The following is a 27221-nucleotide window of genomic DNA, read 5'->3' as shown; positions in this document are numbered from 1 at the left end:
CAAATAAAATAAAATTATTTGTATGCTTTCATTGAATATCTGATGTCTTTCTTCAGAACAGAAATATGAATTGCCAATAATATATTGATATTCTTATATCATTATGGATAGCATTAATATATTGAGGTATTATATCTACATTTTAGCTTAGTAATGCTAAATCTACTAAACAATTTCAATAGTTAATGCTGTTTTATTTTACCATACTTTTTGCTTAACAGTCTTTACCTGGATGAATTTCTTTGTTGCTGTTTTAGTAACAGCGACTTACTAATTTCCTATTTGTTTTTATTTTCCTCTCAGGTAGATTTGCCATGCTTGCTAACAACAACTTACAGGTCCTGAACATAAGTAAAAGTGATGAAGGAGTATATAGGTGTGAAGGAAGAGTGGAAGCGAGGGGAGAAATTGATTTTCGTGACATTATTGTTGCTGTCAATGGTAAGATCTGATTACAAAGTGATCTTTTTTTTAATTTTGTTGACAATATGTGTAATATTTCAGTCATATTGCAGAGATGTAAACTGAAAGCACGTTCTTGTAACAACAAATGAATTGGTTTTATAACGTTATTATCAACTTCAAATACAGGTGGTTACTTTGATTACTTTTGAATATTTAAAATCAAAAGCAACTGTTTATAGAGCATCATGATTCTACTTTTAAAAGGAACAGCTTGCAATGATAATATTTTAAACAGCATTTTTTTAGACTTGCTTAAACAATTGTGGGCAATTCTGCATGGTAAACGATGTTCACAGTGGTTGAATAACTTTTTTTTCTTTTGAAGATTTATATTAACATCTCTACAGTATAACATTGTAGCCTTTAATTAGAGATACCTAACAAAACTGCTTCTCATAGAAAGGACAGAGCATGTTACAGCTTGATTAAAGCTATATAATTTGTGAAACAATGTTGCTAATACTAACGCAGATTGATAGTGGACACATGATATTTATGCTATAAGTACATGGTGACAAAACAGTGTCAGTGAAATTACCTTTTCAGTAATAGAAAGGAATTCTTCTACAGGCAGTTAACAGAAATAATATGAATAATGACAATAGAAAGGTGGGCCATTTACTTCAGTACATAAAAACTATAAGAGATGATATATTAAATTATTTCTGAAGCAGCAAAAATAATCTTGTAGCATGGTAATAAAATATTGCTGTTTGTAAAATGGTCAGGAAATTAAATGAGAAGTATTACATGGGATAGCTACAAACACATATGGACTTTTATAATGTACTTGTGTATTGACATATTAGACTATTACATTTCATCTGCTTAACAATACCTTCCTTGATATAAAACAAAGAATCTTTTCATGAGCAAGACAGATATTAAGAATAACAATATGAAATATATTGGTCTGTGCCATAGTGTAAATGGAAAAAAAGCCCTAACTATGACTCCCACATTTGATTAGTGGATTGGATGTCCGAGGGAGGGATGGGATATGGCCATCACAGTGGTGAGTGTGCTTTCTAGGCACTCCCTGTGGGGAGTAGTGGTCTATAAAGGAGGGGAGCCCACTGGCATCAACAGGTAAAGGAAAGGAAGAAAATAAGGGGTGGAGCATAAATTTAAAATCCTCCATTGGCAGCAGTCAATGGCACATCCCGAGGGATGCAGGTACTTGTGGCAGTGGACAGGGGCACAAGAATACGCCAGAAAGAATGTAGCAGAAAGGGAACCAGTGAGAAATATGAAGAACTGCTGATTCATTGGCCAAGGCTTATAAACGAAAACGTATACGATAACTGTGAGTAATGTTAATAGGCCCAGTTATCCTGTCTTTTATATTGTGACATTCCCAGACAGGAATGCAATGCCAGAGTTCTCACAGTATGTCTCAGAATGTGGTTACACTGATGACTAATCAGCAGGTTTGCAGGATTCAGGATGCATATATGTGGACAAAATAGAAGACATCTTTAACATCTCATATACAGTATAGATTATAATGTTGTCAGTGTCTGTGTTTGTGCATTTCTTCAGATTAATATCTAGAGATAATATTGATTAGGTATGTGATATCAAGTTGACAGATTAAATTCAATGACTTTTACCGTAATCACTATAAAGACGAATGAGTAATACTCAGGGATAACGACTGCCTATAGTGCTTATTACCTAAATTCACCTAACCATAAAAGGAATGACTGATCATTGCTTTGAAAGATGACCACAGAGGTACTGTCATACTCTCATACAGAAGCTAGAGGTGATTACAAGAAGACTCAAGTTGACTATGGAAATGGCATAGCTTGTGTCTTCATGGTGATAGAAAAATGGATGCATACACGCATGCCTCTGGTCCAGATTTAGAGCAAGAGACTCTAACTAAAAGTAATGATAAGATAATGGATGTAGATAGAAGCCTTGAATAATCAGCATTTGAGTGACAGAAAAAATGCATTTACCTCTCCTTTAGGCAAACCTCTCAGCTGCCAATGATCTTGTTTAATACGTTTATACTATCATTCATATAATTTTTGATTTTCTGATAAATAAGAAGCACAATCAATCAATGATGCCAGATAATATAGTTTCATACTTTTTTTTTATTGTTCAGAAAATGCATGTTGAGGAGAAACTTGTTTTATTAACTTTTGAACAAAAGTAGTGTAATGTTCAAAATGTATTCCTAATTGTGTGCCATTGACCACTATTATGTTTGGCTTTGACTATGTCTATTGAAGAAAGAATTTACTATCTATTTCCTTAGATTACTGAGATTGAAATCTCTTGTTATATTACATGGCATGGCTCACATTAAGAGCCACCTTGGGACTCTCTAACTGAGAGACTGGTAGATTCTGTACAGTGATTCTCTAGTCATCTAGGTGGCCTGCTGTAACTAGAAATGACAGGTTTGGATACAGAGCTGCAGATACAGAAAGGGTGTTGTACAGATAAAACAGACTTATAATAATGCAAATGTCTTTAATGATACTGTATTACAATAATGCTGGGTAAAGAGATGTGGTCAACAAAACAGCAAATTAAGGTAGATGGAAGCAGTTGAAAAAAATGCATTAGCCTTTAGTGAGTGTATGTGTGTGGGTGTGTTGAGATTCAGTTGTCAAGAAGGAAAACATTTGTCAGGGTTTTATATTAAAATATTCTGCATGCTTGATGTGCTCTGATGGAAGAGTTGAGAGAGAGTTTTTTTTTCTATAATAAACTAATGAACTAGCCTAACCTATGACTATGCATTAAAACAATTTAAAGGTACATAGGTGAAATGTCTATAGTTTTGATTCATGTAAATGTATAGATTTGGTGTATTTATTTGTTGCCCCTTCATCCATATATAAACACTCTTAAAAATGGAGTCTCTATTTATGTACATAATTTATTAAATTGTATTGCTTGTATTTGGTTTTCAATTATTTAGTCCATTGTTATTACCTGCAAATTCATATAACTAATTGATTTATTTAAAACATCATTATGCTCAAGGTGGAACTTCCTGTACAAAAAAACTTCCTGTTATTATTTGAATATAACTTAACACCAGCGACTTACATTTCTTTTAGTTCATATAATGTAAAACAATCTGTCTTAAATGCCAAGAGAATTTGTATTTGTATAAGCTAACTGAAACAAGTAAGGCAATATTTCAAGGACAAAACAATCAAACTGCAAGGCAAACGTGTGTCTGTTGTTGCATATTTAAAAGCACTTAACATATTATTCATCCAGAACACACCAATATTTCTATTAATATAGTACTACTAGATGAGCAAGGAAATTTCCATGATGAATGTAATGCACTATTTAATGCTCATATTAATTAGTATAGACAACACAATACAGTACAATATGTAGGCCAGTATGTGAAGATTTGCATTAGTGCATGAAAATGAATTACCTACCTCCAATAGACATTGTACAACTTAATATTTTGATACACTAAATGACTACTGTTTTATTTTCTACCTGACAGACATCATCAGACAACACTGTGTGCAAGCAAAATGTAGAATTCATATTTATTGTGCTTGAAGCAACATTTTAACTAAGTATTTTCCAAGAAACCCTTTGTTTTTCTATCACTCATTGTTTCTATCTGCTGCTTTCTTTTTTTACTATTTGTTCTCATTCTTTTTTCTTCATTTCCTTTACCTCCATACTTGTGTTTCATTCTTCACTTTACCCCAACATGTACTACATCATTATATTATTTATTTTTCTGCGTATTTGTTTTCTATTATACAAATCTTATTAATTTCTTACTCCACCAATTCTGTTAATTCTTAGACTGAAAATATAAGAGTTGATTTTTGTCTAATAGATAGTGGGCAGGATTCACGAAGGCTTGCATGGAGTGTAAGAGACGTGTAACACTCCATGCAAGCCTCGCGATCCAGGAACAGCCCTAAACTCCGTGTAAGAGACCGGCTAAAATGTCTCTTACACGGACTGGCGTGGACATGCTAAATACCTTACTTGCAGCCGAAAGGTATGCAAATTAGGTATATTAGCGATCCACGAAGCAGAAACCAGCCCGTGTAAGAGATGTTTTAGCTGCAGAAATGTACTCAGTTGACAACTGAGTACGTTTCTACAAATTCCACAATGGAGCCATGTCAGCTCCAAATAAAGGGTGCATATGTGTCAGGCAGCATGCCAATGGCCAAATATGTGGCCATTGGCAAGGTAACCTGATGCAAAAATAATAAAAATATAATTTTTTTTTTCGTCGATTGCCGATGTTTAAACCCAGCGCAGCCCCGCGCAAACGGGCTGCGTTGTATAAAAACATAAAAATGAAGGTTATAAACCCACAAATGTGGGTTTTATACAATACATGGAATGACAATGCAGGGACCAGCAGACCAAAAACAACATGGCCACCGTGTAGTGGTTGCTAAGGGGGGAAGCTGAGTGTAAGAAATGTAACTAAGCATTAGTAGGCAATCTCATGTAAATGAGGGTTAGGATACTGAATCTCACAGTCACATAGCAAATGAACACAGTCTGAGTAGTGTAAGAGATACATAAGGGGGAGGAATAGAGTAGGAGATAGGTGACATCACAGGGGGAAATGGTAGAAAGAAATGCAGTTCATTGGAGGTCAGTGTAACATGACAGATGACAGACACAGATCATGAAAAGAGGAGTGCCACAAGATAAGTCTGGGAAAGTCAAGAAATGGAAGGTGTACACTGTTACTTACACTAAGTTTCTTGCTGGGCATGCATGCGCACGTGTGCGTGCCATGAAGCGCGAGTAGGGCAGTGTGCGCGTGTGTAAGGCAGACTGAGCATGTGGGAGCATGTTGGGAGATGTTTAACACTATAAAAGCGTAGTAGTTCCAAATACAATAAAGGCTGTCCTTTTTACCCCCGTATCACTCTATGCTAGTGATACAAACATCGATCTCACACGGGTTGAACAATAGAATTTATTGCAAAAGCGAAAATGAAATAAAATACTTTAAACACGTGAAATTCAAAAAAGAATAAAACAAAGTAACTGATTTAGCGCTTTCATCTCCAACACCAGAGACTCCCTCAGAATCAAGTTACCATTCACATTTCTTACTATATATATCCCACGTCATTAATTACTGATTGAACATTTGTCTGGTTAATTGCATATAATAATTAATTAATTAAAGGGCTAGACTTCAAACAATGGATTCCTGCAACACTGAATAAACATTTAGAATAAACATTTAGAATAAAGTTGTGTTAAATGAGCCAATATATAAACAAAGAATGTATATGTGTATATTCAACACACATATATATATATATATGTTTATAATGTAAATATACTATAATATAAATAAATAAATATATATATAGGCAAATAAATGAATACATATATAAACACAAATATATACATTCAATTGCTAAAAGGCACATTATTAGGTTGAAAAATAAATAAATAAATAAATAAATAAATACTATTAACATACTAACCAAGAAAAGTTAATAATTAAGGTTGTGTTAAATACCTATGTGCAAAGTAAAAGCATTTGTGAATATATATGTATAAAATATGTAAAAAAGTATAAAAAATTATAAAAATAAATGCATTTGTCAATATATATGTATAAAAACATAAGGAATATACAGATGTAACACATATGTACTTGTTTGTACCTGTTTTTAGTGTGTATGTATGTGTATAACCATAGAAAATATTTGAATAAGTCACCAAATATTGGTAAATAAATAAATAAATGAATGGATTAATATAATGCTAATAATTTATTTAAAAAGGTGCTGATGAAAATATATTGTTTGAAGATATTATTTAAAAAATTTTGTTAAAAACTATTTGTTTAAAAATTATTATGCTGATAATTTGAACACCTTATTAAAGAATGTTAAAACTGATAAAAAATATTGTACTAGTATTATAATACCAAATTGTATGAACATAATACATCAATAGGATTTGTATTATATATTGTATATTACAACCCTAGGGACCTATTTAAACCTTTTTATATAGCTACCTATTTAAGAATTTCATTCTAGAGGTTATGGGCTTTCAGTTTTTCTTAGCATCTGATCAATTTACCTTTTCTTTGGGTCTGCTGCCAGTATTTTTAACGCTGGAGTTATAGATATGTGATCATTTAATCCTTTACCACTACATGCGTCTAATCCCAGCTGCCAGATCATTTCCCTGTACTCTAGCTTAGTCTCCCAGTCACCTCCTCTTTCCATGGGTTCAATTTCCTCAAGTACCCAAAATTTGAAATCTGCCTGTTTACATACCATTGCGTGCCTATATAGTGCATTATTGTCATTGTGTTTACTAATGTCCCTTATATGTTCATATATTCTATTCCTAAGATGGCGTTCAGTTTTACCTATATAGTAACTCCAGCATACTTTACAGAATACTAAGTATACTACTCCTTTTGAGTAACAACTATTGTACCTTTTGGCTTTTAAAGTTATATCCAAGCTAGGTATTCTGATTTCTTTTAATCCAGCAATAAATGCGCATTGTGCACACCTACCGCATTTGAAAGTGCCATGTCTCTTGTTAGCCCCCCTGTTACTAGTAGTTCCCTGTTCAATGATATTTTTGATGTTCTTGTTCCTTCTAAAACTGTATTTTATATCACTTTGAAATACATCGGTCTTTGTTGCTATGTTCCTAAACATCTCCCAAGTATCATCAATACTTTTCTTCAGCCATTTTACACCTTGATAATATGTCATCGTCAAATAGGGTGTATCACTTGTTACAATTATATTGGGGGTGCTGGAACTACTCTTCTCACTGTTGGTTACTGTAGGCTTCACACACCCTTCTTTGACTAACAAAGCATTGTATTTATTGCCTCTTTCAGATAAAACATATTCTTTTATAGGGCTAATAAAATCCATAGGATAACCTCTTTCGTAAAACATTTTTTCTACTTTATCTATTTCTTTTAAAAAATGTGAATGGTAACTTGATTCTGAGGAAGTCTCTGGTGTTGGAGATGAAAGCGCTAAATCAGTTACTTTGTTTTATTCTTTTTTGAATTTCACGTGTTTAAAGTATTTTATTTCATTTTCGCTTTTGCAATAAATTCTATTATTCAACCCGTGTGAGATCGATGTTTGTATCACTAGCATAGAGTGATACGCGGGTAAAAAGGACAGCCTTTATTGTATTTGGAACTACTATGCTTTTATAGTGAACTTGGTTTTGTTACAGCCTTTGGTTGTGTGGTTAATAGATGTTTAACACTGTTTGCGCTGGTGTGCGCGTGTGTAGGGCAGGCTGAGCATCTAGGAGGCTGTTGGCAGACGTGTAACAGTGTTTGCGCGGGTGTGCCTGCGTTTTAACCCGAATAAGTAGATTCTGAACCGTGTAAGCACGTGTGCACGCGTGTAAGCCACTGTGAGCATGTTTCTGCTGGTATGCACGTTTCTCCCCCCTGAGGAAACAGAAAGGAAAAAGGAAGCAACAGAATTAGTAGGAAGCTAGCAGGGAATACTGTTGAAGCTAGCAGGTGAAAACAATTAGAAGCAGGCAATTACACAGGCAGAATAGTAGCCCAGCCCAGCACTTAAAACTCTGCAAACAGCAGTGCAGGATGTTTCTCTCAAGAGACACTGCAAGACAGGAGTAAACTAATAGAAGTGAAAACTGAAAAAGCTTCACTCAGAGCAGAAATGTTAGGGGCTGCCATAGCTGTCATAATGAGACATAGGCGACTTGCTGAGGGTGGTGACAATGCAGATGGTGCCAGACAACCCACAGTGAGGAGACGGAGAAGAGTGTACAGGCCCAGGGTCACCTACCACGGGTTACATGAGCTGGAGAAAGTAGAGCACTATAGAGTGGACAGAGAGCTCCTGCAGCAAATAGTTGAGCTGTGCAGGCTACGCCTCACACACAGAACCAACAGAAGGGAACCCAACCCAGTGGAAACCAAGGTATGTGTTGGCCTAAGAATACTAGCAACAGGTACCTTCCAGAGACCAACTGGTGATATGATGGGGATATCACAGGCATCAGCCTCCAGAGTACTGCACCAGTTCCTGGATGCCATGTCAGCACATGTCAGTGATCATGTATATTTCCCCAATGCCCGTGAGGTATTGGCCAGCAATGTGCGTCTCTTCCAGCAAATAGCGGAATACCCTGAGATAGTGGGTGCAATAGACTGCATGCACATACGCATCAAAGCACCAGCCGGTGAGCAAGATAGGGCCTACATTAACCACAAGGGCTTCCCCTCCATCAACTGCCAGGTCGTGTGTGATGCCCAGAGCATAATAATAAATGTGTGTGCTGGCTGCACTGGGAGTTACCATGATTCCCACATCTGGCATTTGACGCAGCTGTACCAGACATTTGCCAATGGGGACATCCCACACGGACACCTAGTGGGGGATGCAGGTTATGCACTGGAGCCGTGGCTGATGACACCCATCAGAAACGCACACACACCTGAACAGGAACGCCATAATGAGGCACACGCACAAACACGTAATGTAATAGAGCGTGTGTTTGGGATGCTCAAGTCACGGTTCCGGTGTCTGGACACATCTGGTGGAGCCTTGCAGTACACACCAACTATATGTACCCAAATTGTCATGGTATGTGCTATGCTACATAATATGATCTTGCGAAAACAGCTGCAGCAGGACCAGCATAGGGCTGGGCCAAACAGCCCCCCACCATTGCCAAGGCCATCACAGGCAGAACGTGACTCGGAGGAGGAACAACCTGAGCCTGCCCCAGTAGGCAGAAGGAGGCGTGCCCAGTATGCCCTGGCCTTGGCAAAGAGGCAACGCATAGCACATACACTGGCTCAGTAGGAACCCTGGGAATGATACCCCCTCTGACTCACTCAAATAATAACAGGGATGCCTAAAATGACATGACCTGCTCACAAACATGTACAGGGAGTGTAATATGCGCATCCGACAGAGGCAGCCCTGCAGCACCACCTGAGGCATGAATGCCATGTGTTAAGTAATGTAACACCATGTACTATATGCACACCTGAGCACCCTGACTAACATCCACCCTCACCAAGCATGAAGCCACAAAATGACGATGGGATGATCAAGTGCAATAAATGGCTGAAGTAATGCAGTTAGTCAAAGGGGAGCCAATGTGTTTCAGGCTGGGAAGACATGCGGAGCATGACAAGATGCACCACCTGCTAGGGGTGGCGTGCACCTATCAGTCCATGCCCCATGGATACTGGCAAAGGCTGTCAGTACCCACAGCATGCCCTGAATAGGTAAATCTCAAAACACAAACCCACCTTCATAGGTACCACAAGGGATAGGAACCTAGATGTAATGCTACCCAATGCCAGAAGTCTAAACAGCAAGATGTGTGCAGTGTAAACGCACACAGTATGGAGAATGTAGATATCAGTCCTGTAATAGAAAACTGGGTCAAGGCTCACATCAGCACCCTAACACTACCAGGTCACACCTCATACTGTGCTGTACAGCCGCAAAACATGGAACAAGCTACAAAAGGAGGGTGACTAGCAATAAATGTCAAGGATAACCACCCCCCATGTTGGTACCACAACAAGAAGCAGCATGGATTAGCCATGGTCAAATACCAATGGCTAAACCGCCTCCCAGTATATAGCCTGCTGCAGACTACTGTCCTAATACCAGGAACTGCACCTGGCCTATTTTGGAATACATGAATATATCAAGCCCCCCAAACCACATTACATTGCTTGACTGAAAATACCCAGACATACACCGGGAGCATTATACTAGCACCAACACAGTCGGAGAAAAGTTCCCAGAATCCATAAACCAAAATGCCCAGGAACAACGTACCACTCCCACAAGAGGGGTAAGCATACTGGATGTGATAATCAGCAACATGTGTACTGGATGGCAAGATGAGAAGTGTATCCTTCACTGGTAAGACCAGATCATAGAGTAATCACACTGGATATACACATCCCGACCCCAGTCCCTGGCCAGAATACCACAGTGAAAAACATGTGTAAAGCATAGGTTGCAGCCCTCAAAACCGATGTGGAATCCACAAAAGGCCCTGTGCAAGTGCAGAATACGGGACACACCGCAGAACATGTTATACAGGCATTCCATGAACACAGCCAGGAATGCTTGGAGTATGCAATCACAAATAACAACAACACACAATGTCATACACGCAGGTATCTGGCATGCTGGACTCCAGCCATTACCAAACCATGCAAGAGAATGAGGAAGCTACCACATGATAGAAGCAAACATAAAAAGGGAAGTAATCACTGATCAGTAGTATGGCAATAACATATGTCCACACATACAATCCACTAAGTCCAGCCACAACAAGTAGAATCTGTGAATCCAGAGGCAATGTGACACCTGTCCCAAGTACACAGAAAACCACAACTCCCCCCAATAAATACAAATATATGTGATAGATGCAACCATGTATCCAAACCAGAGGTTGAGCTCCCCCAACTTAGTACTGTCAAAACTAGTCAGGAGGAGAAGGTAACCACATACACCATAAACCCAGTCCCACATAGACCTACCACAACTGTAAACCAAACACATAAACACAGAAGAACATTCCCGGAGGCCCTAATTACAAACACACCACACCAACAGAAGCCTCCAATGCAGATCACAAGCAACCACAACCTCCAAACATAGCACATGCAACGCATATTACACAAAGCTGGTGTGCCAAACAGTCACAGGCCAGAAGGAGAAACAACATGCCTGATACAGTTGTAATAGGTGTCTGTATAGGCAGACACACTGCTGTCCCACTCACCAGACTGAACAAGGGAAAGGGTAGAGTAAGCTGCCTGTAGGCTGCCACAATATGCCACATAACACAAGTACGCAGGTCACCCCAAAGCAAGCAGAAATATGATGCACTCAATGTCCATGCTGGTGTGAATGACCTGAGATGTACCTCCCTGGTCTACATGAAAAGAGACATGGATGAGCTCTCTGAGTATGTACTCCAGGCCGGTATGACACTGGCCGTGTGCAGCATCCAACCCTCACCAAGAATGATGCCACAGTACAAACACAGAATGATCATGTTTAACAGGTGGCACAGTTACAGCTGTCAGTCCAAGAGGGTCTAATGTCTGTCTGCTTGAGATGTCAGGCATGACAAGCCATGCTGCTGTTCCAGGGATGGCTTGAACCTGTTACCCCTGTGCGTCTGGATACTGGATAAGGCCTTTGCCACCTCCATAGAGCCATATGTAGGTAAGGCCAAAAAGACTACCCACCACCCTAGAAAACATAAGTGGTAAGAAACATAAGGGTAATGCTGACCAATGCCAGATGTGTAAACTGCAATATGCATGCCCCTGAGGCACTTCCCATTATGGAGAACATCGATGTCTGTGCAGTGACAGAAGCCTGCTGCAAGCCTAGTGACAGCACACCAGCACTACCAGGTTATACCACATATCATGCGTTATGGCCCCAACACCTGGACCAAAACATCAAAGGAGGGGGAGTATCCATATGCAGCACAGACACCCATACGGCCAGGTAACTGACAATGCACAAAGCAGCGGAGACCACCCATGTGCACCTAAGTGTAGTCAAAACTGCTGTACAGTCTGTAGCATGCGACAGACCACACTTTCACACACAAGAACTCCACCCAGACATCCTGAAGACACTGGATAGTATGAATGTCCCACCAAATACCAGACAAGGTACACACAAATTGCCACATAAGTGGCAAACCATTATGTATGCAAGGAGTAATCAGGGACCTAGGGACACAAGTCGACAGTAATCTGTCATGTGACTCTCACAATGCCAATGTGGCTGGGAAGATTGTCGATATTGGACACTGTATCATGAAAGGATTCACATCTACATCAACAGAGGTCACTGTGCCACTGTACTGTTCCCTTATCAGACCCATAATCTAGTACAATGACTCATATGGGATGTACCGTATGTGACACCTGCAGCGGTTCGGAAGACCTCATAGTTACCCCACCAAGAGGATAAAGGGTGTGAAATATATGTCATATGCTGCCTGGCTGTAGACACCCCAGCTGAATGCAGTCACAGACCGCCTACACAGAGGCATTGTATGTCTGTTGTACAAGGCCATGTCCAACACAGGAGTAATGGACATGCTCCACCACAGGAAATCAAAGCCATTGGAGCTGTGAGAGTGACAGATGTCAGCCTCAACACATAATGAAATAGGATGTGCTGGAGGGACAGATACATAACCCAGAGGCTCCCCACACCCAGAAACAGGATCCCAATCCATGTTAGGCAGAGCCCCTCACTGACACCCCTCAACAGGAATATTGCTAAGTGGATGGATGATCGTACATGTATACTGGGGGTCTTCACTGTGTCACGACCAGACAGAGGCACAGTAAAGAAATTCATAAATGGCCATAATAGTCACATAGCAAGGGGCGGCGAAAGACACACACACTCTGGCTAGGCTTACTAATGCCCTAGGGTGGATAGCCTAGTATGAACCCATGAACCTATGAAGATACAAATTGTACAGGACACTAAGGATAATCACAAGGCTTACTTAGCTGATGGTAGGAACCATGTTGGGCATCCACAGATATGCTCCGAATCACACAGATATTACAAACAACATACCAAACACACACACATATTGCTAACATACAACCTGACAGGTGCAGTGCAAACACCCCCCCCCCCCCAAGAATGCAAAATATCTATCCCAGCAGACTGCTGGTCCCCTGACATTGCAAATGCTGAGGTAACAGCCATCATCTGCAAAGCAAAACACACAGCAGGAATGGTATGTGATGGTGTCCTGGGCTGAGGCCAACATGGACTCCAAGAATAATGGAATGCCAAATCACACTACTGCCCAATGTCAGCCTTACCACAGGATATGTACCCAAAGAGCAGTGTACAACAACAGTGGTCCTTCACATCAAAGGTGTTGCCTGAATGGATACTGCAAACTACCACCCCAGGATCCTGACTAGCTTGGTCTGCACAGCTATGGAAAGGATCAGTATGTACTGCAGACAGAAAGCTATTGTGGACCTACTGATACTGGACCCTACACAGTGTGGCTATCGTAACTGCAGATCCTGCCCCTAAACATGTTTGACCCATTTGAAGCAGTCATTAAGGTCATTGATGAGGGCAATGTGGTCCACACAGCGTAGCTGGACTGTGCATATGCTTCTAGACAATACCCTACGAGTTCAGTATGGATATGTTCACCAGCTTAAATATATACCCCTATGTCAGTAGAGGGGTTGCAAACCAGACCAAGGACAGAACTGACATGGTCAGACATGCTGCATCCATGTCAGACTACAAAGCAGATATGAGTGGCATCCCACAAGGCCTGGTCCTGCCCCCCCCGTTCTATATATATGTCCCATAGGTATAGGCCAACATGGAAGGACTGTGACTGAACATGTATGCAGAGGAGTACAAACAGCCCACCATATCCGACCCGCAGCTGACACAAGCAACCCACAAAAGGGCCACCTACAAACAGACAACTGGAGCCATAGCCATGTCAGCAAGCTAATTGCAGAACTGTGTATAGACAACCACCATGGATATACAGTAAGTGCCCACAAATTACCACACAGGTGTTAACCCATTACGTACCTAACATGTAATGAGAGACCTGGGGACAAAAGGTGATAGATATCCTGCACTGGACAAACATGTGGCTGTAGTGTTCGTAGAAACATACTATATACCCACCCAAACATGAAGATTGGCAGATGTAGATAAGGGGAGGTCACTGTGGCTCTGCAGTCATCCTCCATCAGCGTCACAATTGACTACAATAGCCCCTGTGGGATATACCTCAGCAGACACCTCCATCAACTGTAAAGTCCACAACAGTACCCCACCAGGAGTAGCAAAGAGCATGAACAGATGCCATGCGTTGCCTGAGTAAACAAACTGCAGCCCCACACACTGCCATACTGCCCAGCTACAGGCAAGCTGTGCCTGATGTATGAAGCCATGTCCAACCTGGAATCAATGAACATGCTGCACATTGTACAATCTGAATGGCAGTGAGCTATGCACATGAGAGACCTGAACCCCAGCACTGACATACATAGGGCAAGCTGTACAGAATGATCCATAACACAGAAGGCACCCCCACTCTTCAGTAAACTCCCGGTACAGGTCAGCCAGAGAGTCACCTATCGACACCCCTCAAGAGGAATCCTGATGAGTGGATGAGAGATGGTAGGCTAACCCTGGGTATCACTGTTATATCAGAGGTAGACGGAGGCACAGTATACTAACCATGACATATGTCATGGCAAACTCCAGTTACAATGTGTGTTGAAGGACAAACACACCCTGTGACTAGCATCAGAAATGGCCTAGGGAACATCGCTAGTGTTTGCCAATGTCCACCCATGTTGTGGAATACACTACCAATGTTGGACAAGCCTGGTGTAGGTAGTCCATATCTGAACATAATGCAACATGGTCATATGTGCACAACTGGCCCCTACACAGTCTGTTGTGCTCACTATGAAGATGTCAAGCAGTCATAGGACTAAAGCCCAGGATACTGTCCACCACAGTGAAAGTACTGAACCAGTACACTATAAGGTACTACAGTGTTAGGTCATTATGAAAGTATGTTGACAACTGTCTGCAAAGTATCCCATGCAATCCCTGCAGGCACAGTATAATCCCTGTTGTGGCAGACACGAAGCAGTTGACCAGTTAGTACACAACATGACACCCAACACACAACCATAAACGTGAGATATTGTTGAAGTTCACACACATCCAAATATGTGGTGGACTTCAGAGTGCAACATATGGAAAGCTCACACTGGGCATGCTCGCACACTTTGATAAATGAGGCATATGTCAGACAACATGCCATGGAAAGGCTGAACTGGGCATGCTCACACACTTAGGCCATATCTCCGTTTAGCAGTTGGCCACACATATCTGGTATTTGTACGTGTCATTCCAGGAACCAACCACAACACAGCAATCTGCCCAGTGCACACAGTAAATGACTACAGAGACATAAGTGATATAGTGGATCACCGTCATATGCAAACATCTTCCACAGATACACAAGTTGGTCATAGGAACAGGGAATGCTATGGCAATAAAGACCTGCAAACAGTAGAACAGCACAATAAATATTGTGCATCTGACAATTGAACATATGGGTGTAGAGGTAAATACTAGGCTTGTTGCCCTAGGAAATGACAGCTCAGCCAGAGTGTGCTTGGCATCTGCATCCCCAGTACAGTAGGCTACTGTGCCACTGTAAAGTAGGTCACATAAGGCAACGTGTGAGGCTAGTAAGCTGTGCATCTGTCAAGCAGGGGCACAGTGGAGATCCCAGGGTTTGAATGTGGTAAGCCACAGCCATGTTGTCGGTGTGTGCTGGAAGAGGGTTGCTGAGGATCTCTAACAGTAAGTGGCCATCAATAACAGACTGAGGGGAGCCCTATCTGCCTTCTCTGGACAATTCCACTGTCAACACTGTGTTGTGATGATTATGTGTGAATGAAGTGCCGTGCCGGAACTGTTCACAGATGTCCTCCCTCTGTGGGCTACAGCTCTGCAATGTATTAGCTCACTCTGTCTGTTGTACGGCTCATATATGGCTGGTGTACACCTGACAGGTGTCTTGTTGTGGAGCAGTCATGGGTATATGTGGGATAGCATGATCAATGCAAACCTTAGACATGCTCATAGAATGCAATTGTCAAGGATTATGTTGAGTGGCCAGTATAGTCCCCCAGCATGGGTCCTCTGAAGTCGTCCACCCCAGTCTTCACAAGTGTAGAGTCTGCTTGTGATAAATACAGTTTGTGTGCAGTGGCAACCTTGCCTGGGGGTGGAGATGGGATATGGATGTCCAGGGAAAGGCGGGTATGGTCAGATATCAACAATGGTGGTCTACCTCTGGTGTGGAACAGTGAGTACCCATGTTGCCGATGGACAGGTGCAATATGTATTCCCCCATGTGGCTGTGGTGTGTGGTTCTGCCATAGCACATGGACCCACAAATTGTAGTGGCTGTAGGGTAAAGTGGTAGAGGCCTGAGTAGTTCTCACACACAATATGCCTGTACCTGATGTTAACAACTGGAATGGTGTATTTGAACACATGCATATCCCGGCACTGTTCCCAGGGAAGCTAAGTGTGTGTCCTGGATGTGGGTGTGATGTTCTGGACTGGTTGTGTTTTGTGTTACAGGTCCTGTGGTCACAAAGCATGGTATAGAACATAACCTGCCAGTGCGATGTGCATATCTGACCCTGACGTAGGTGGCTGCAAATGCATATATATGCTATCCCCCACCTGACAGGTAGTACTACATGTACATACCTCTGTAGAAATAAAGATGTCAGCACCCTATAAATACTGCAGGTACAGAGCAGATGCCCAGTAATTCGGATAGTGCGCTCTGCTAATGTGTCTCCCTCAAGTGTCATAATATAGTTAGGTAGGGGTTTGAATCCTGCAAATGCTCAGTGTTTGTGTGTGTATGGGTGGGTGAGTGGGGTTTGTGTGTGTGAAAGTCTGTGTGAGGGAAATGTCCCTTTTGGCAACTGGGAAAACACAGTACAGGATGCACATTTCCCTTTCTAAACACTGATGATGTCAGCACCCTATAAGTACAGCAGGAGAAGGAAAACCTCCCAGTAATGCAAATAGCACGCTCCGCTAATGCATCTGTCTTGAGCATCATAACATAGTTAGGTAGGGGTTTGAATCCTGCAAATGCTCAGTGTGTGTGGAGGGGGTGTGTAAGTCTGTATGAAAGAAATATCCCTTTCGGCAACTAGGAGAACACAGTACAGGATACACATTCCCCTTTCTAAACACTGATGATGTCAGCAACCTATAAGTACAGCAGGAGAAGGGAAACCTCCCAGTAATGCGAATAGCGTGCTCTACTAATGCGTCCGTCTCGAGTGTCATAACATAGCTAGGTAGGGGTTTGAATCCTGCAAATGCTCAGTGTGTGTGGAGAGGGTTAGTGTGTGTGCAAGTCTGTATGAAAAAACTATCCCTTTTGGCAACTAGGAGAACACACTACAGGATGCACATTCCCCTTTCTAAACACTGATGATGTCAGCACCCTATAAGTACAGCAGGAGAAGAGAAACCTTCCAGTAATGCGAATAGCATGCTCCGCTAATGCATCCTTCTCGTGTGTTATAACATAGTCAGGTAGGGGTTTGAATCCTGCAACTGCCCAGTGTGTGTGGAGGGGGATTAGTGTCTGTGTGAGGGAGATCTCCTTTTTGGCAACTGTGAAAGCACTCTACAGGATGCACATTCTCCTATCTCAGCGCAGATGATGTCAGCACCCTATAAGTACAGCAGGAGAAAAGAAACCTCCCAGTAGTTCGAATAGCTCACTCCGCTAATGCGTCTGTCACGAGTGTCATAACATAGTTAGGTAGGGGTTTGAATCCTGCAACTGCCCAGTGTGTGTGGAGGGGGGTTAGTGTATGTGTAAGTCTGTGTGAGGGAGATGCCCCTTTTGGCAACTGTGAAAGCACTCTACAGGATGCACATTCCCCTATCTCAGCACGGATGATGTCAGCACCCTATAAGTACAGCAGGAGAAGGGAAACCTCCCAGTAATTCAAATAGCGCGCTCTGCTAATGTGTCTGTCACGAGTGTCATAACATAGTTAGGTAGGGGTTTGAATTCTGCAACTGCCCAGCGTGTTTGGAGGGGGGTTAATGTGTGTGCAAGTCTGTGGGAGAGAGATGTCCCTTTTGGCAACTGTGAAAGCACTCTACAGGATGCACATTCCCCTATCTCAGCACGGATGATGTCAGCACCCTATAAGTACAGCAGGAGAAGGGAAGCCTCCCAGTAATTCGAATAGTGCACTCTGCTAATGCATCTCTCTTGAGTGTCATAATATAGTTAGGTAGGAGTTTAAAACCTGCAAATGGCATGTGTGTGTGTTTGGATGTGGGGACTTTGTGTGTGTGCAATTCTGTATGAAAAACATGTGCTTTTTTGCAATCAGATCACACTACATGATGCACATTACCCTTTCCAAACAGTGATGATGTCAGCACCCTATACATACAGCTGGAGAAGAGACATCTACCACTAATCAGAATAGCGCAATCTGCTACAGTGTCGCTCTCAAGTGCCATAACATAGTTAGGTAGGGGTTTGAAACCTGCAAGTGAGTGTGTGTTTTGATGTGGGGAGTTTGTGTGTGTACAATTCTGTATGAAAAACATGTTAGTTTTGGCAATCAAGAGATCACACTACCTGATGCACATTACCCTTTCAAAACACTGATGATGTCAACACCCTATAAGTACAGCCAGAGAAGAAAAACCATCTAGTAATCCGAATAGTGCGCTTCGCTAATGCGTCTCTCTCACGTGTCGTGACTTAGTTAGGTAGGGGTATGAGTCTTACAAATGGCAAGTGTGTGTGTGGGGGTAGTAGGGTGTGTGTAAATGCAAGTGTGAGAGAACAGATCCTTTTGGCAAATACTACAATAGACCAGATGCTGCATATTCCCCCAGTAAACACATGGGATGTCACCACACTATCAGCACAGCCAAACAGGGCTAGTTGGCCAGTAATGCCAATAGTGCGCTCTGCTACTGGGTCTATTACCATTGTCAGAGTACAGATAGGTATGTTTTGGTAACCCACAACTGCCACGTGTGGTTGTGTCACACATTATGACCTTGTGTGGGTCTTTGTGCATAACAATGCATGCCATTGCCTAAACCAGCAATGGCATTGCACACATGATGTATGTGTGTGACACATACACATAAATACCTGTCACCTGCAGTAGTTACCATGTCTGACACATGCCTCGAGTGGATAAATGGTATTTGCAATGCATAACAATATGACTGTGTCTTACTGTGCAGGGGCCGCACACGGTATGTGTCTATACAGTGTGGGTGTATATGGTAAAATACCTACAGCAGGGGATACACATCTGGTCTGGGCCATATAGTCTACATGTAGTCGATGTGCAGGTGCTGCATGTTCCCACCTGTTGTGGGAGTGGTACCATGTCATTCCACTTCAATTCAGTGACCACATGCTGGGAAACCTTCAACTAGTGTGTTGTAGCTACAGTAATGCTCACGCACAATGTTTGGCTGGATGCAGTCCAGCTATATAAAGACAGTTCTTGAGACTGTTATATTGCCAGTGTTGTTATGGAGGATAGGTGGTTTTCCTGTGTATGGGAAGGTTGTGTGTGCCAGGCTATGAACCAGACGGCAGTCCGACACACTGTTAGCTGCACATGAATAGGCCCTGATGCTTTGTGCTGTGCCAACAACCTGGAGGTGTGTGTATCTGTGGTGCCTTGGGATACCACCCCCCTGTCCATGTGTGTTACATGTGTAGGGGACGACAGGCACAGTATGAGGCATAACCTGGCAGTGATGGGTTGCACCTGTGAGCCATGAATCAGGACTCTGGTACTGCACAGACATTGCAGTTCACCATGCTGAGGACAGTGTCCAGTGCATGCATCTTGCGGTGTACACTGCTGGTGTTGTGTAGCAGCACTGTTAGTGTCCTAACCTCTGTGATATCCGTGGAGGTGGCTATGTAATCCGTGTCCTGCAGCATAAGGCAGTATGTGTGTATCAAGGAGCTTTGCCAATATACATTGGGCCATGGGTGTCACGTGCAAGCTGCCCCTTGCACATCATTGTGGCTTCCCTAGCATGTAAGCACACGTTGACAGCCAGCGGATACCCTATGAATGACATTGGAGACTGTGCAGAATGTAGACATACAACACCCTTCCTACATATAGTGGTAGCATACCTGGTGAGGGTATGATGGCAACCAAGATCAGGCTCATACTGTCCCGTGCCACATGCTGAGAGATCCCTTCTATGTTCCCTATCATGTAGTCCAGGGAGGTATGTCTCAGGTCATACATAGTGGCATGGTCAATGACTGAGTCATATGTGTCCATGTCTCTGACTGACCTGTATGCATGTGTTTTGTGGTGTACTATAGTGCCCCTGAGGCATATCACTGTGACCTTCACCATATACAGCCTGTTGAGCGGGACCCCACTGCAGCGCCCAAGACAGGTACCTGACACATCTGTAGCAGGTGTGTTGTGTAGCCCTACAGGCTGTGAGTGTGTGGCACATGGGATGTGTGTGCCATGTGTGGCATGTGCTCTGTTCCGACGTAACATATGCCTGTGTGCCAGCTGCGGAGGTGTGTGATGCTCAGGCAGGATGCTATTCTGAGTCCCCATGTATGCCCCAGTGTGTTCAGCTTGCTGTCAGTGCGTGTCTATGTCTGACTGGTATTGTAGTCACTGTAGTATGACATGCCACGTGACAGGGTATGGCATTACTGGGTTCAGAGAGCTCAGTCCCCAGATTGGCTATGTGGTGGCATCCCACACATGTGTTGCACGTTCCTGGCCAAGGGTGATGGTTGACTGCATACATGTGGCAGCTGTGACATTGCCACATGACTCACATAAACCACAACTGGACCATAGAGGTGATTCACAGGTTACCTTTGCACATGCTACCCTAGTAGTGTGATTCCATGGTGAGTACCAACACATAGGGCCAATGGGGAACAACATACTGAAGGTGTGTATGTGTGGGTGTACTGCTACTGTTTCATAGCACTGGCATATATGACTGCACACGTGGGTAAATGCCAGGTAAGACATGTGCAATGTGTCACAGGTAACGTACATGCGAACAGGACGGACAGTGATGTTCTGTCATGTGTAAACTTGACATACGTATCGTACGCTATGCAGATGTCACTAGGAGTCCACAGAAGCACTGTAACTCTGCATTGCAGGTGGAAGCAGTGTTCCAGGGAACCCCAAGCGAACATGCATGCAAACAAAGCTACGGTAAGCAGGGCTGGAAGTAGTTCATTGCACAACAAAGACGGGGTAACACTAACAGTAGGTAACAGTGCAAATATGTAGGCACTATCAACATGTACCCAGGAATGCACAGCGCAGATGCCCATGGTAGAACTGATATTATGTCATAGTTAATTGTGATTTGGATTACATTGGTACTGCACACATATCAACATGCGCAAACATCCACATTGCATAGTCGTTGTGGGAAACTTGACACCATTACTGTACATGTCCATCATTGCATATCACTACTTGCATTAGCTTCCCCCCTGTGCTACCCATGTATGTGGCTATCTGTTGACATCCTTACCACCGGCATGCAATAATGTGCAACTGTTACACTTTGGTACATACTATGGGTGCAGATAACAATTCAGGACAGTCATATGGTTACTGCATCAGGCATGCTGGGATATACACACAGTCATATCAGCACACTGTACTGTTGCCAACATGATACTACTAATACACTTCTATGTAGTCACCCTGTGCATCAGCAACATGTTTACCTGTTCCCGCAATGATGTTGGAGATTGCAGGAGGTGGCACAGTGTCATCATATGCACAGGGTGTGAATCAGGTATGCCTGAGTCTGCCACTGATACCACCAATTGACATGTGTGTGTATGTGTGTTGGTGAGGGACAGCAGTATAGGGTGGGGCACTGTTGGTGCAGTGTGTGCGTGTATGTGGTAGCCCTAGGTGTTACCATTTCGCATGTGTGTATGCATGCACACAGTTCCACCTCATGGCTACCATATACAGGGGTTTGTGGACAGCCACAGACTGCACCTGGCAGGTCATACAGATCAGTGTCTGTGTGCACGGACACGGTACCTGTGCCTGGCAGGGGTGCTACGGACCGTATCCAGTACTAAGCCAGACTGGGTACTGTCATCAGAAGCGGGAGTGTGTTGACTGGACACAGGTTCCTGTTGGGACTGTCCAGAGCCATGTGCACGTGGTCTCCTGGGGTTTTCCGATGACAGCACAGACCCAGCATTGCTGGGGCTGCTGCTGGCACTATGGGGGCATGCACGGGCCTGTTGTCATCCGCGCCGACTGCCAGCTGCTGCTGTTGCTGGCATACGGCCACGTCGACGCCGCAACCGCCCACCATTGCCCTGACTCATGGACATTTGGTTGTGGAACTGCTGTAATATGTCCCCACAACGTCTGTCTATGACATTGGTGAAATTACGGATAGCATCCGCGATGTCACGCATACTGTCAGTCATGGCTGTGCGACATGCTCTCAGCTCCCTCAGACCCTGTCTGGTGTACCTTTCCATACGCGACTGTGCCTGCATGACAGCCCGAAACATAGCTGAGGTTGACAGACCTCTTTTGGCATGTCTGCCAGAGGCAGTACGCCCACGGATGCTCCCACGAGAACCCATGGGCAACTGTCTGTGTAGTACCATCGCAGGACCCTGCCCATGGCTGCTGTGTGGGGAAGCATGTGCCACAGATACCACATTACCCTGGTCAATGCCCACTGTATCCTGTCCATCACCTAGGGACAATGGTGACAAAGGATGTACTGGCAGGATGACTGTGCGCAATGATGGGGTTGACAGCTGTGTACTGTCAATTCGCTGACCAATGGCGGACCCTGACACACCTTCCTGTACCATTACGCAGATATCATCATTACCAGTACCTGTGGCACCAGATTCAGGTTCCCTGCTGCAGGACACCAGAGCAGCACCAGAACCTGTGGGAGGAAGACAGGAAACACAGTTTACAGTGTCCACACAGTGTTACCAGTGATGCACTTATGCACACATGCACACATGCACACATGCACACATGGACACATGCACACAGGCACACATGCACACATGCACACATGCACACAGGCACACATGCACACATGCACACGTGGACACATGCACACATGCACACGTGGACACATGCACACATGCACACATGCACACGTGGACACAGGCACATATGCACGCATTCACACGCACACATGGACACAGGCACACATGCACACATGCACACATGCACACATGCACATGTGGACACAGGCACACATGCACACATGTACACATGCACACATGCACACGTGGACACAGGCACACCTGCACACATGCACACATGCACACATGCACACGTGGACACAGTCACACCTGCACACATGCACACCCCGCAGTATACACACAGAGCACTACTGAGTTACACTAGTATTACTAGCACTATCAGGACTATTATAGGTATTGTTAAACACACTCAACAGCATGGATGGCCTGCCTTGCTGTAACCCCGGAGGGACCTGCAGAAATGAGGAGATTAATGTCAGTGGGCACAACTGTGCCATTGATACTGCATATGATAGAGTGCAGTAGTACACCAGTTGCCTTTCACACGTCAGCTGCTGATATTGCCAATATCACACATGCACAATTACATACTATGTTGACAGCTACATACCACGGACACACCTTACACATGCATAAACTAACAGTGTACAGAACAGTCAAGTGTACATATGGCATATTACCTGCATGCTCCATGTCGTGCTGCTGTGTGGATCCAGCCTCCATCATGATGCAGGTGTATTGCTGTTGCTGCTCCGGGGCTGGAGCCACAACACTTAGGAGTAGCCCCTCCAGTCTGGTGAGGGGGAGATGTGTGGCTACCCCACCTCCTGTGGCAACCTGTTGCCTGTGGATATCTGACGCACGCTGATGGAAATTTCTGATTAAATCACTGCAGTGATGTCGTACCTGCTCATATGTCCTATTATGCGTGCCAATGTCATTTACCCTACGGACAAGGTCTTGCCACAGTGCAGCCCTCTCCTGCTGATTCTGGCTGGTGCGGGAAAACAGTATGTCATACTCCCGCACCAGGCTTTGGTGTATCTCCTCATCTTCTGCTACAGAGTAGGCGGGATTACGCTGATGCGCCATCTCCCTGGAAGAGAACACAAACAGGATATCAGCAGACTATGTCAGCAATATATGGCGCACATACTATACATGATACTCTAGTGTAGTGATATACTACTACTCCCATATGTTGCATGTGTGTGTCTCATGGTGGATACACAAGTACATGGCCAGATATCAGTGCTCAGCCAACACCTGTGCAAAAATACCTGCCACATTCCATACAACATAGTAGCATGCCCCATCCGTCAGCACACTGCGACAGGTCCAATGCACAACCTCACTCTGGGGGTTCATACCAAGGTACTGTATGTGGAACACCATCCACTAGTGTGATGTGGACACAAGTTACTCGGCCTGGATATACATATCCCACCAACACCACCAGCACAGTAGACTACTTTGATATGTATGTGATTAGACAGTTATTCACTTGTTAGGACTGAGATGGTATCCATGCAGCCCACTGGGCCAGTGGGAGCCACAACCCACACTGCTGACCCCTTTGCGAATGCTTACCACCGACATCCCACAGATTGCATGGAACTTGCACACACATTTCTAACCCAGACCCTATGCACAAAGGTTAGGCATCCTGTCCGGTGGACCCCAGCCAGAGGCAGATTGTATAACAATAGCAGGAGGCTACTGCAGGACAGAGCAGATTCACATTAAGGGAAGGCATCTGTGGTCAACACTGGTAATACGCTACGGTCTCTCATAACTGCCACGGCCTACTCTGGGAGGGAAATGGCCACAAACACTATAAATAACCACAAGGCCTTCTTCAGTTATGTTACACATATGGACCAAATGCCTCAGATATGCTCTGAGTTAATACACACCTACTTAACATTCCCGAACACACAGATATTGGCAACATTCTTGCAGACAGGTTCGGTGCACGTATCCCCCCTCCTTCTCCCCCACAGGTTGAAATACTTATCACAGCTGAATGTAACCTCCCTATCGTCTCACATGTCCAGGTGAGGGCCGCCCTACAGGATATGTACCTGGACACTGGCATACAGCAACAGTGGTCCCACACCACTAAGGAGGCACCTCTACTGACCCTGGGAACTACCACATCATAAGCGTAACCGGCCTGGTCTGCTAAGCTATGGAATTATTCAGTATGGGACGCATATACAGTGATATTGGGTACCTGCAGACACTTGTTCCCGGCCACTTTGCCTTTGTGATGGGCTGATCCTGCCTTTTGAACCTGGCTGACCTTTCAAAACAGTCACTACAGCCATTGATGAGGGCAACGCACAGACAACTGCTGCCAGGATCATGGCCTAACACTGACTGACATGTAATGTATAGTCATCCCCTTTTGGTGGAACTACGTACACACAACATATCACATGGACATACCTATAGATACAGACCTATGACACATGTGGAGGGTTCACAGTATGCAGACTATTAACCTGCTACTTTACATTACCTGTGTTTGTCACAGCTGGTTGCATTACCACTACTTCTGCTTCCTGCTGCTGCTGCCACGGCTTGCTACTGTCACTGCTGACAGCTTAGACTCAGTGTGTAGCGTGTGTATTTTTTTTTTCTCACTCTCTGTCTCTGTCTCTGTCTGTCTCTCTCCCTCTGTCTGCTTCCAGACAGTGCAATGAACATATTGCATGTGTGGAGTGTTAGTACAGGATGCTTTTGTAGGTATCTGCATAGGTCCATGTGATGGCCTCTACACCAATTGTAAGCCAGCATTTGCTAATTGCATGCAGCCAGTTGTGTACTGATTGCAGTTCTCACTGTGATTTCAGGACAGTGCTATAAAAGGGTATGTGAGATAGGCGTTGCCCTTTCAGATTGTAAGGGCGGGGACCATGCTGGTATGCTGTGGACACTGTTCTGTGAGTGTAAAGGTTAGTATCTCTCTCATTATTCAGGCTGTGTTGTAGATTCACATTTCTCCATTCCTCTCTCCTGTTCCCTGTAGTAAGTGTGTATGCACAATGACACCTACAACTATATATATATATATATATATATATATATATATATATAGATATATATTTAAATATACATACATTTATATATGTACATTAACTGACATTATTACCTACTAGCTACCAACTAGCATGGCTGGTTCTGTTCACACACTACTATTATGGAAATCCACTAGTTTTGACAGTAATTCTAAATGACATGCTTTGTGTACTACACATCCTATATTCCCTTTACATTCATTCCTACTATTACATGATATATTTATTTTAGCACAACGTTCTTGTATAAGAGTCATGGCTTAGTGGTAGGTCATACAGACTACTGTTTCCAAGGTCCTGTGTTCGGGACTGACAGGGCGATTTTATTTTGCTTTTGAACTGACTACAGGACCTGTCAATCAGAATGACTAAGGCACTTTTAAGCAGTTGTAACCGAGTTAGCGCTGGTTTGCGCGGAGCTCACGCAGGCGCACTGGCGTTTAGCTCCGCGCACAGACGCGCACACCTGCTTACAACAGCTTAACAGTGCTTACTCTGGCGCACACCCGCGCTATTTTCTTTGAAAGAAATGAAAATGGGGAGACAGGAAAGTGGTGAAAAAGGGGTCACAAAGAGGGTAAGACAGTAGGGAAACAAGCTTGGGTTTGCAGGAGGGATGTAGGTAAGGCCCATAGCTGCCCATTTCTTCATCAGCAACAGCTGTGCATATGTATGTAATTTGGTGTGACATTTGAAACCTTCCACCCCTGAGAGAGGTGTCAGGACAACAATAATACTTGTTGTACAGCCAGTTGTAATTGATAGTTTCCATGTCCAGCAGACATGTGTGCGGAATGGGCAGCTATGTATGGGGCGTAATTTTTTTGTGGGTATAGAGTGCCCTTTTTTTTTTTTTTTTTTTTCAGGTGAGAGTGGTATGTCAGGTGAAGTAAGTCGGTATAGCTGGGGAGGTAGGTTGGGTAGGTCAACAGACAA

The 27221-nt window shown here is 43.6% G+C and overlaps 1 protein-coding gene across 1 annotated transcript in view; it reads left to right on the top strand.

Moving 5' to 3' along the window:
* NCAM2 (neural cell adhesion molecule 2) overlaps window positions 1-27221 on the top strand; it is a 2742482-nt gene that overhangs the window by 296566 nt on the left and 2418695 nt on the right. The window contains exon 5 of the mRNA XM_044072021.1: window positions 304-441. Within this exon, the coding sequence (XP_043927956.1) occupies window positions 304-441 (138 nt within the window). The remainder of the gene's footprint in view (window positions 1-303; window positions 442-27221) is intronic.

Source organism: Protopterus annectens, chromosome 5.part0 (genome assembly GCF_019279795.1).
Source record: "Protopterus annectens isolate FY-2018-M chromosome 5.part0, PAN1.0, whole genome shotgun sequence".
In the NCBI taxonomy this organism is placed as follows: Eukaryota; Metazoa; Chordata; order Ceratodontiformes; family Protopteridae; genus Protopterus; species Protopterus annectens.
Note: the sequence above shows the minus strand (reverse complement) of the source record. Positions and strands in the feature narration are given on the sequence as shown.